This window comes from Anastrepha obliqua, chromosome 2 (genome assembly GCF_027943255.1).
Source record: "Anastrepha obliqua isolate idAnaObli1 chromosome 2, idAnaObli1_1.0, whole genome shotgun sequence".
NCBI classification, from domain to species: Eukaryota; Metazoa; Arthropoda; class Insecta; order Diptera; family Tephritidae; genus Anastrepha; species Anastrepha obliqua.
The window spans coordinates 69918308-69931176 of NC_072893.1; the positions used below are offsets into that span (position 1 = coordinate 69918308).

The 12869-nt window shown below is 29.9% G+C and overlaps 1 protein-coding gene across 2 annotated transcripts in view; it reads right to left on the reverse strand.

The window, feature by feature from the left end:
• The window catches only part of LOC129237368 (uncharacterized), a 29638-nt gene extending 18176 nt beyond the window's left edge, over positions 1-11462 (reverse strand). The window contains exons 1-3 of one of the 2 annotated variants that reach the window (XM_054872063.1): positions 11113-11462; positions 6260-6565; positions 3625-3809 (exon numbers count right to left, since the gene is read on the reverse strand). In XM_054872063.1, coding sequence (XP_054728038.1) covers positions 3625-3809; positions 6260-6374 — 300 coding nt within the window. In that variant the 5' untranslated portion in view covers positions 6375-6565; positions 11113-11462. Of the gene's footprint in view, positions 1-3624; positions 3810-6259; positions 6566-11022 lie in introns of both variants that reach the window. The other variant, XM_054872062.1, reaches the window with a different exon arrangement.
• Positions 11463-12869: the final 1407 nt, after the last annotated feature.

The following is a 12869-nucleotide window of genomic DNA, read 5'->3' on the forward strand; positions in this document are numbered from 1 at the left end:
CGGCAGGCAATGGCAAACCTCCGAGTGTATTTCTGCCATGAAAAAGCTCCTCATAAAAAATATCTGCCGTTCGGAATCGGCTTGAAACTGTAGCTCCCTCCACTTGTGGAAAAACATCAAGACGCACACCACAAATAGGAGGCGAAGCTTGCCCAAACACCGAAAAAGGGTGTACGCGCCAATTATATATATATATATATATATAACTTATCATTTAGGCTTACGAAAGACTTGTGCACCTTTCATTCCGCACAAATTAACTGAGGATCAAAAATTGCTCAGAATTCAACATTCGAAAGACCTCATTAAAGAGGTGAGAACATTGCAATTGGTTGATGATGGTGTTTCCAACATGAACCTAAAACTAAGCGTCCAAGTGCCGAGTGGAAGGCCCCAAAGGAGCCACCACCCAAAAAATCGCGTTTGGAGAAGTGAAAAATCAAGTCGATACTCATTTGTTTTTACTATTCCAAGGGAGTTGTCCACAAGGAGTTCGTGCCAACAGGCCAAGACGTCAATGCCATTTTCTATCTTGGCGATTTGAAGCGTTTGTTGCATCGCATTCGTCGAATTCGCTCTTAATACTGCGAAGGAGGAAGCTGGCGCATATTGCATGATAATGCACCATCTCATCGAACCACTCTTGCGACTGATTTTTTGATTATAAATCGCATTTTAACCATCAATCACTAACCGCATTAGCCTGGATATGGCTCCTTGTGACTTCGACCAATTTGAAAAATTGCATTTGACCATGAAAGGAAAACGTTTTGCGTCCGTAGAGGCCATCGAAAATGCATGCACCGACATCTTGAAGGACATTCCGGCTAATCGCCTGAAACACTCTTTCGAAAAGATTTAAGATCGCGCAAAACAGTGTATCGAGGCCAGAGAGGACTATTTTGAATAAACTCGAAGTTATCAGAACAAAGCTACTGTCGTTTCTATTTTAGCTCAGTCTTGTTTATTTTGGACTTCACCTTGTATGTGCATGTGTATATGTATATGTAAGTATGCGGTCACACGATCACAAATCGAGAGCAAATAAAAAGTTTGAAATTATTGGCCGCATGCCCACATATCATATAAATATATCTGTATATATATGAGTGCATACATATGTATTTGCATAGCTACTTTTATACAAGAGAAGCTCAAGAAGGCATTAGCAAACATGATTGAAGAAAGTGTGCCATTCTGATCGGATTGTTACCTACATATACATACATATTTGTTATTATATCTACTGGAAAAAAATTGTTTTAAGCTGTGGTAGTACTGCTATTGGATTTAATGGTTTTACACATTCAGTTTGCCACATAAATCTTTTCATATGGAAATATTTGACAAAAAAAATTTTGGAAGTGGATTTCGAAAGTAATGCACGTACGAGTATTTATTTATTTATTTTTATAACACAACAAGCTTATTCTACTATAAATGTCTTGTAAATAAATAATGAATTGACAGATTGAAATGAAACTTCACGTGCGTTCATATGAAGAGTGCAAGTGATATTTTATTTATTTAAAGTGATTTAGAAAAACAGCAATTAAAACGAAGATGTTTTATTCGGTACTGTCTCAAAATTCTTTTCACATACTCATAGCTCATAAAGTCTGCGTACACCTTTCAAATTTTTTTAAATTTATTAAAAACACAATATAAGTTTACAGTTGAAAAAAATTTTTTTTAATTAATTTATTCTTTCATTGCATTCTTAATTTACTTCACTTTTTTATTGAGGAAAACATATGTATGAATGTCACACCTATATGAAAATAGAAAAACATACACATAGCGAATAAAGTCTGCGTACACCTTACACAAATTTTTAAATTGATTAAAAACACAAAATAAATTTATAGTTGAAAAAATATATTTTTTAAATTTATTTATTCGTGCATTGCATTATTAAGTTATAAAAGCAAAAGAAAATAACAAAGTTCTTCACTTCATTGTTTACATAACGGTAAGTAATTGCACCAACATGTAATTATGCGCGCCAGAAAGTCTGCGTAGAGTTAATTTCTTTTAATAATACCGTTACTTTATTATGATTTTTTTCGCTTTTGCGCACTTTTCATTATTTGTTATTACATATAATTAATCGGTTAGCGAACTCAGTTGCACATTTTATTTAAAAGTGGAAATCGGAAACCAAAGGAAAAGAAATTAGTGAATCAGAAAGAAAAATAATTACATATAAAAGTGTGAAGAGATGGAAATAGTTTCCGAAATATTGGCAAAGCTATTTTTGGAACGTTTTTCTCCGTTTAGCGCGTAGTAAATAATTACAAGCCAACCGGAATCTTAACATCTAAGCACAGGTTTGGGCGTCCAAGAACACTATCGGTCCGAGAACCCACGGATTATTTCTTAAAAATTTGTTAAAAACGTAAACCAAATATCTAAAAAATATTTCTGTGGAAACTGCTAAAAATGTTTTACATACAGCTGGATATAATTGTAGAGTCGCTCGAAGAAAGCCGTTTATTTCACTTGTGAACAGAAGAAAGCGCATTGAATTCGTTAATAGTTATATAACTAAACAAGCCTCCAGAGTTTTGGAAACAAGTCATTTTTTCAGATAAATTTGGTGTTTTTGAGATAATAGGGCGTCAAATTGTTTGGCACAAATCTAGAATTGCTCTTGAGAAACAAAATCTTGTTGATGTAGTCAAACAAGACGGTGGTGAAGTTATAGTGTGAGGATGCATGACGGCAAGTGGTGTAGGTCAGTTAGAATTTACTAAATCGACAATGGATAAAAATAGTGGTATTTGAACAATTTGAAACAGAATGTCGAAAATGTTGACTTATCAAGAACGTTTCGATTCCAACAAGACAACGACCCAAAGCACACAGCCTATATCGATAGCTTTGGCTCTCGTACAAAGCTCCAAAACAGCTCAAAACAAACCATCAGTGTAGAATCTATTAGGAAAAAGAATTCGACAGCATTTTATAACAAGTAAGCTTTGCGAAGAGTTGAGTGGGCTGAATGGGCGAAGATTACAACTCAGCAAACAGAGAAGTTAGTAAACTCAATGCCAAATTAGATTAAGTGAAGTCCTAAAACATCGTGGCTATCCAACAAAATATTAATTTTCGTTTTTGTATATTATTTATAAAGCTTTTTCCATATGTTTTAAAACTGTACGCAGACTTTCTGATGGCTATATTTACATGTTGATGCAGTTACGTACCGTTATATAAACAATGAAGTGATGAATCTTGTTATTTTCTTTTGCTTTTATAACTTAAAAATGTAATGCACGAATAAATAAATTTAAAAAATATATTTTTTCAACTATAAATTTATTTTGTGTTTTTAATCAATTTAAAAATTTGTGAAAGGTGTACGCAGACTTTATTCGCTATGTGTATGTTTTCCAACTTTCATATAGGTGTGACATTCATACATATGTTTTCCTCAATAAAAAAGTGAACACCTTTTAATGTCTTTATTCAAGACAAATTAATAAAAATACAGTTTCAATCAATTAAATTTTTACTATGAAATCTATTTCAGACCCTATTACAGCAAATCTGAATGTAGTATGTTGCATGAATTTTGTTTGTATTTTGGCTTCGAAGCGCTTTTGACACCACAATACTAACCTTACACAATTCCAAAAGACTGTACAAATCCTCAACCTCATCATTGTCAGTAGGCACGTAATGTTTCCCAGTTTGTGTACTTTTACCCTTAGTTTCTCGCCTATAAAGTGGCAAGCCCATTGCCTTCGCCAAGCTCTCAATGCCCATGTGTCCGACAGTCTGATACATGAAGCTATCAAGTTCATCTGGAATAGATGCAAAGAAAGGGCTCAATAATATATGAGAGCAATACATATCTGTATGTAAATATATAAATAATCTAATAAAGCAGTATAAATAAGCTGGTATAGATTCAAATGCGCGCTACAATTTGAAAATTTAAATTAATGCGAAAAATAAGTATGAACAACCATATAAAGTAGTACGTAATAAAAGAAAAACATTATACAAAAAAAATTACAAAAAAATTATTTTAAAAAAATTATATAAACAAACAATATGAGAAACAAAAAAACACTGTTAGACAAAAAAATTATAAAAAATAAATTTAAAAAAAGTATAAAAATAAAACAATTATAAAAAAAAATTATAAAAACAAATATAAAATAAAAATTAAATTATAAAAAAATATAAAAATAAAACAATTATAAAAAAAAAATTATAAAGACAAATATAAAATAAAAACCAAATTATAAAAAAATATAAAAATTAAAGAATAAAGTATAAAAACAAAATAAAAAAAAATAAAATTATAAAAAACAATAAAATTATAAAAAATAAATTTAAAAAGAAAAAGTATCAAACAATAAAACAAAAACAATAAAAAAAATTATATGAAAACTTATATAAAAATATTAAAAAAATAAATAAAGTTAAAAAGAAAAAATAAATTATAAAAAAACAAAAATATTATAAAAACAAAGTAAAATAAAAAATTATTATAAGAAAAAATTAAAAAAATGTTATTTTGGCTTGTTGACGTTTTATGTCATAGTCAGCGAAGATCAGGAACTTATCGAAGTTATATCAATTACAAATATAAACCAAAAGCATAGGAATAACCAAAGGAATTATAAAATAAAATTATTAAAAAAAATGTTTAATATAAAACAAAATTATAAAAACAATTATACAAAACAAACTTATAAAAAAAGAAGTATATAAACAAAATTAAAAAAAAAACCAACCAAACCTTAATTTAAAAAAAGTATAAAAACAAAATATAAAAAAACACAAAGTTATAAAAAATATATAAAAAAAAATAAAAAAAAATAAATTTAAAAAGAAAAAGTTAAAAAAAACACAATTATAAAAATAAAAATTATAGAAAATACATAAAAAAAGTATGTAAAAACTTATAAAAAAATATTTAAAACATATAAAAAAAATTAAAAAAATATTATAAGAAATAAAACTATGAAAAAAAAATTATAAAAGAAAACAATTATAAACAAAAAAATTATAGAAACAAATATTTAAAAAATATTGTAAAAAAATAATTATAAGAAAATATTGTAAAATCTTACTTTTTACCTCGTTGTATAAACATTTTATGTCACAGTCAGCGAAGATCAAGAACTTATCGAAATTATATCAATGACAAATATATACCCAAAATGTAATGTAATAAAAACAATATAAAACAAATTATAAAAAAAAAGTTAAAAAAAAAAATTTTAAGTTGATAATTAAAAGTTTAAATTTTTTTATTATTGTAGAAACATTTAATGTCATAGCCTGCGAAGATCAGGAACTTATCGAAATCTATCAATTACAAATATAGATCAAAAATTATAAAACACAAATCATAAAACAAAAATTTAAAAAATATATATACCAATATAGAAAAAATTATAAAAAAATGTATGCTTCTGATTTTGTCAATAATTAAAAGTTAAAAAAAAATATATATTTTTTATTTTTTGCGTCGTTGTAAAAACATTTTATGTGAAATATTAACCCAAAGCAGAGAAATAACAAAAATTAAAGAAAAAAAATTTGTATTTTTGGAGAATTTTTTTTTTTTTTATTTGAAAATTGGAAAAGTAATGAATTACAATCACAATGAATTAAAAAGCAATTAGCGACTAGGCCATCAGCTTTAAAAAAGTTTGGAGAAATTAAAAACGTTTGCTTTTGTTCTCTCTTCTTAAAATTTCAACAGTCCTCACGACGTACCTCCTCTGTACATCAGCATCAGTAATAATGTTAATACCATAATAATTGTGCTTGTCGCATTTATCTTATTTATCTAGACAAATAAACTGATAGTTGTTTAATTAACACAAACAAACGTCCTTGTATCCAAATGATCAAGTAGATGAGTTAAGTCGATCTAGTTGTTGTAGTCAACCTTGAACGGATATGAATTCGGTTTGTTTACCGGCGGGATGTAAAATGTAAACAAACAGATAAATTCTGTTTTTAAAAGATATCAGCAGTTGAATTTATTGTGTTAAGCAGCTTTCTGGCAGATACTCTGTATTTTACATTTCAGTCGGCTGGTGTAAAATTAATTTTTGCTAATATTAGACCTTTGTGTTTTTACTTTAAAAATTACTCTAACTACTCGACTCGAATAACTAAAAAAAATTTTTGGAATAAATCGTATAATCTAACATTTTAATAGTAGGCACTAATGTAACAAATTTGAGTTAAAATATCTCTGCACAATTCATTTCACTGTTGTACTCACCGCGATCTTTTGGATGTAGGTTTGCCAGCGCAACGATCTCGTGCCCCTCAGCGACGCACTGCATCATATTGTAGCAGCTGTCTTTGCCACCGCTAACCATTGCAACCACCCGCATGATTTAAGTTGTGCTGTCTTGCACTTGAACCTGTAAATTGATCAATTCACGATTGGTGTGCAACCGATGCCCAGGTTTGGATCATAGAAAATTCTAAAAATTCGCGTTGTTTTTCTTATTCCGTCATTTGTGGTGGTTTACAAAGATTGCGCCTTTTTTTTGCTGGTTTATTGATCATACATCATTATTACCTGAAAACAGAAATTATATTTTTAATCCACGGAATCGCAGATAAAAATTGGTAGATAAGAAATTTGTGCAAGAGAAAAAAATTTGGGTATGCATTTGTTCTATGAAAAGAAGTAATATTATTAATTATTGAATTCGCCTTGGGTAGATTCGAGTAAAATGTTCTAGATTTTGATTTATTCTTAATATATTCAACAAAATAATATACGCCTGTGTTCACAATAATAGCAATATTTTAAAGATTTATTTTTCGTTCAATTTTGTTTTTATTTACAAAAAGGCATAAGAAAATCTTATAGCCTTTTTTGCCAGTGAGGAAAAATTGTCAAAAATCAACGCAAGGCTCAAAACTTCGAACTTAAACTTTTCACACCAAAATTCTATGCAACTGCATACTGGAAATTTTTCTAAAAATTCTGATTAAATGGTTTGAAATTTTTATGAAAATTTTTTTTTTTTTGAAGTAGGTACAAAGTTTGAAACTTTCAGTTAAAATGTTTTTCTTGTAGTTAGTACGAGTATAAACTATATTTTAATAGGAATAAATTAGTGATGGAATAAAATTTTGCTGGGTTGCTATTTTTGTGAGCACAAGTGTACATACGCACGTAACACTTATAAATACGGAGTTTGTACTATATGCTTTTTAAAGAGGTTATTTCTTTGACTAGAAAGCGTTTAAAATATATTTTATTAAACTCGTGTAGTTCAATCTACAAACGTATACATCTGCGCAGAAATAATGAAGACGTCATCATCATAGATCATCCACAATACACGCTGCTTACGATCGCTTATGGATTCAGCTTTAATCGACTTCTTTTTTCGGGTTTTATGATTTTCCATAACAGAAAATATTGGCTCTCCAGCCCTACTGCTGAGAGGCAATACAACCAGCTTACAAGTATATCGACTAAAGGTACTAAATAACATTCATTAAGTGGTCCCGGTGGTCTAGAATTTTCAAAAAATTATATTTCGAAAGTATAGGCTTTTAAGAATACACTGGAAGGATATTCCCGTATTTTCGATTATATTTACAACCGTTTTAGCAGGAGAGTCAGATTCGTGAAGCGGCCACTCTCAAAACTTTAAAGTCAATTATCTCAAAACTACCTTTTTCGGCCGGTTAACGTACACTTTTCCCAATCCATTTTTCCCAAAAGTCATTTTTCCCAAAACTTTTGTTCCCAATAAAATAATTCCCAAACCAATTTTCCCAAAACCATTTTTCCCAATTCAATTAAAATCCTATTTTTCCCAAACTTGTTTTTTTTTGCGTAGAACTCTTTTTGGCTTGGGCGGCCTTCGGCCGCGCTTCAAAAAAATAACCCTCATCAGTCCGACTCCGGCTACGCAATCCACCGTATTTTTGCGTAGAACTCCTTTTCGCCTTGGCGGCCTTCGGCCGCGCTTCAAAAAAATAACCCTCATCAGTCCGACTCCGGCTACGCAATCCACCGTATTTTTGCGTAGAACTCCTCTAAAGAATTTATTTTATTGGGAACAAAAGTTTTGGGAAAAATGACTTTTGGGAAAAATGTCTTGGGAAAAACAGTTTGGATGAAAAAATTTGGGAACATTTGCCTTTGGGAAAAGTAAGCATTGGGAAAAAAGTTTTGGGAAAAATGGATTGGGAAAACTGGTCGGCAACGTTTTCGGCCTGGTGTTGTAAAAAAAAAAAGAACTATTCAACCGATTCGTCTGAAATTTTAATATGTTGTTCACAACATCAATGGCTATCGCCCGTACTAGAATCTTATTATTATTTCAATTATTTCGTATTTTTTTATTAAAAAACTGAAAAACAACTGATTTTTACAGTGTCAAATTCAAGACCGCGCCATTTTGACATTTTTTTTATTTTAGTAGCGGGACATAGCTACAGTTATACTGATTAATAATTTTTTTGGCTTTTGCGTTTCAGATAAATAGAAGAGTAAAAACGGACAACACCGTCTAGATTCAATTTTCAGGGAGGGAAAAACTTCAGCGCCATTTTTAAAATTATTAGAATTAAAAGAAAATTAAAAGAATTAAAAAATGTTTTCCTTTTGGTATGTAAACGAAGTAAAGTTAAGTTAAATTAAGAAGCCAAAAAACTTAATTTATTTCGTAAAAAAAAATTCCTGTAAATGCCCTAAATTTTCGAGCTCTAGACCACCGGAACCCTTTGAAAATATTCCCCTCTCTGCTAAACATGAATGTGCTGCCATACGTGTTTTTGTCGATCTTCTTTTTAAATGTTGCTACAAAGCTCAGTACTTTGAATAGAAAAGTTGCCAGACCAAAAGAAGCAAGTTGTGTATTTTGAAGAGGTGGTAGTTTTCAAACCGTGTGCGGTAGATTGACAAATTTAAAAATAGTTGAATTTAAAAATATACGGTACTAGCATTTCCCAGTGGGCTTCGCACCACCATACATAAAATGCTTTTTTATATCGCAAGAAATTTTTCATATTAAGTTTTCTTTATAGAACTCGTAAAATGTTTAAACAGTTGAATTAGTTGATTTTTTTCATTCAACATACTTTCTATACTTTTTTAAAGTTTGATTGTGGTGGTCACCTATATACAGGTAAGGTGAAAGAGCCGATAAAAACTTGTAATTAAACTTTGATTCTTTAATTTCCATTTCAATTTTTTACGCTAAATAAATTATGCTAAAATAAATAAAGTTAAAAATGTTTTTCCAGTTCCTTGAATGCTTCATGTTTTATTATATTTTCGTCCAAAATTAATATTAACATAATACACTTACAACCACAACAGTACAACAGAAACGCTCATAAGCGGCTGTGTATTTGTTGTTGTTTTTCCCATACAGGCAATTCGTATGAGAGGAAACCATTACTCACATGAAATGTCATAACTCAGGAACGGCTGCACCGATTTCGATCAAACTTCACACAAACCACCTCCTCAAAGATAGAAAAGAACTCTAAAATTTTTGTGTCATCGGTTCGGCGGTTCTTGAGTTATAAGATTACCAAGGAAATGTAACTTCTTTTTATATATATAGATATCTATGCTCTATCTATGGTAGAATATGCTCCGAGAAAGGCAAATATCACAAAAAGTACAATAACGCAAAACTTCTAAAAAGTAACCAGTTTTCCTGGCGCGCATTTCATGAAGTTGAAAAAATAGAAAATCGCTAATTATACTGCGATTTAAGCTTAGCACACTTTTCATATGTCAACTTCCCTGCATTTAAAGTTTTTCACTACAGTTTTTTCAAAATTAAGCTTTTTTTTTATTTATTGTATGAACATATGCTTGTGGAAGGCTGTTTTTTTATTGGCTAATTCTTACAAATAAAAATACTTATATCCACGCTGGAGAGAATACAGAAGGTGGGACATCCGTGAAATGCTGTCCCGCTCTCAGTGTATTTGAGAGAATCAGCTGATTTGTTGACGTAATAATTTTGTATTTGTTTTGCTTTTAACTTTGATTGAAATTAACGAGCGAATTTATCGTGCTACGCCATTCTCTTTCTCGCTTTCCAATTGTTACGTCAGAATCAGATATACTCTTAATGATGTCCCAATATTGTAATCTATCATTCTTGAAATGTATCCACAGAGAACGTTAATGTATGTAAAGTCTCTGGTTTCCATTAAAATCTCAAAATAAAATGTAACCTCAATATAAAGGTAACTTCTCGCTCTCAATTTCCCCTTGCTTGCAAACTTTATTGTAGAACGGTAAAAAATGACAATTGGTACAAACTATCTTGTACGCGAACAGTACTAATATTATTAAAATCAGTGTATCAATTTTCACACAGAAAATCTAAAATAAAAGGGACCACGTGCCTACGATGAATATTGCCATTAAAATATGTTAAATACATCTCCTCCTTAAGGGTTAAAAAGCTATAGATACCAAGGCATTCGGCTGAAGAACTTTTTTTTTTAATATAAACTCGGTAATAAGTATTCACAGGGTTTCAAATGTAAATACGCATTTATATGTAGTTACACACTGTGCTAAGCAGGGATTTACAATATAGAGATAACTATCTTCGAATTCTATCATTATTGTGTAGAATTATGTTTTCTTTTATAAAATAAATATGAATTGAACATGGCAGGATTACACAAAAATCAATGACTTCTTTCGATTTCATCCAAAACCACTAATCCAGAAATACATATTACTATGTACATATGTATATGCATACATGAGTAAAATTAGACACAAATGTGCGTTCATATGTGTAGTAAGAACTCATCCTTTTCATTTTAGCTCTTGAATTTCGCTTTTACTTGCAATTGCATCTGAGCGACAAAATTATCATATATTATTTTGCTCATTTAATAATGAAACAAAAATATCACTTATCCTGCATGGTACTTGAAAATGTAGCAAGTCCTGTGTGACTAATCTCCTTCATTTCCAATTGGAATGTGATTAGCACAACAAAAACAATAGTCAGTTTTTAGCCAACTCACTTTGATCACCTCTGCCTCCTATCGGAATTTTGTATTGGATCACTTAATTTCTAAACAATCGAAGTTAATTTAAAAACACACGCACTTCACCTTATTGCAACTGTACATATTTTAACAACAGCATTTAAATTGCATATTATATAGCTGCAATTTATGCATCTCTCTTTGTGGGGTTATGTTACACTTTTCACATACACATGCATACACAAGAATATAAGACGAAACCCGCTACTCCTCTATATTTAATAATCTTATGGTGTTTTCCGTAATCTAAACGCGTTTTTAATGACTTTAATATATATATTTTCAGTTTAATCACATTTAATGCTTTTCTTGTAAAACAGATTTTAATATTTCACCAACGGTCAATTCATAATACGTTCTCGATTGACGCAAATATATTCGCAAATTTCCATTTCTCACATTGGGTCGATTCTTCTACTTTATTGCTGTTCTGACATTTAGTGTTGTTTATTCTTTCTATTGTAATTTGACTTAATGTTGCCTGTGCTGCCACCTGCAACGCTAAATAGTTACTGTGTGCTCACACGCCAGCTATTACCCCAACTAGATTACAATAGTCGATTTGCGACTTTGGGAGGTGCTTGCACGTGTTGACTTTCCATTGCTATCACGATAGATTTGCTGATAATGTCTATGGTGTGGATCGAATTTAAAAATTATAACACATAAATGTAGCCACTATGTCAGTCTTTTGATTTATAGTACTTTTTATAAATTACCATTAAGAATTAATAGCAATATTGAACGTTAAAAATGCTTCATTTTTGCATAAGCTTGAAAAAATTCCCTATTACAGACAGACGCTTATTACAAACTGTTTAAATACAAATACAAAAAAATAACAATATTCTCTTATAAAGACTCATTATTAATTCAAGATTTGATTTAAAGCTATTTTTACTCAATAATACTACGTATTTTTTTTTTTTTTTTAAATTCTATTATTATAAATGTTCATCTAAACGTTTGTAATACCGTGCAAAATAAATATGCGAACTGTCAGATATATGACGATAATGAGAAAAGAATAAAGAGAAACCAAACAAACCCAGTCAACCAACAATGAGGTTCGATACAACTTCTGCAGTTTTTAAAAGAGTTAAATTAAGTTTTGGCCTTCGATAAATCATTATTTAAAAAAATAGTGGAAATTTGGACTAAATCAATCGCGATAAAATAATATTTTCAAAATAAGTGAAAATTTCGAATAAAACATAGCGCAAATTTTTAGTTCAAATTTTCACTTGCGGAGCTTTTTTGTTTTAAAATATATTCATGTTAAAAACATAAAAAAAAATTTTATTAAAGGGCGCTTTTTCAATTTCAAATATATATTTTTACAAGCACTGAAAAAGATGGAACCAAATTCGCGCGATTTTTAGTCCAAATTTTCGATTGCGGTGCTTTTTTGGTTTAATATATATTCATATTACAAAAAAAAAATAATTTTATAAAATAAAATAAAAAATATATGGGGCATTCTTCGCCAACCGGACACCCCTATCTGCCCAGAACAGTTTTTATAAAAAAAATTTTTCCCTATGCCGAAATAAAAGCTTATGTCATGTACTTTAATTTGTCATGTGGCACTTTTTAAATATTCAAGATGGAGCTACTTTTCTAAAGGGATTAATGCATCGATCTCTTCTCGATTTTCCCGACATTTTTTAGGCGATAATAGTTCTGAAAAGAACTGTTTGACAGGTATTAGATATTAATTTATTCTTTCAGAATTTTTTATAATAATCTCCAGACAGTTTAACGATTAAGACATATACAGAACTTGTGCTGTCAATAAAACTGTTAAACAATATTTTACGAAG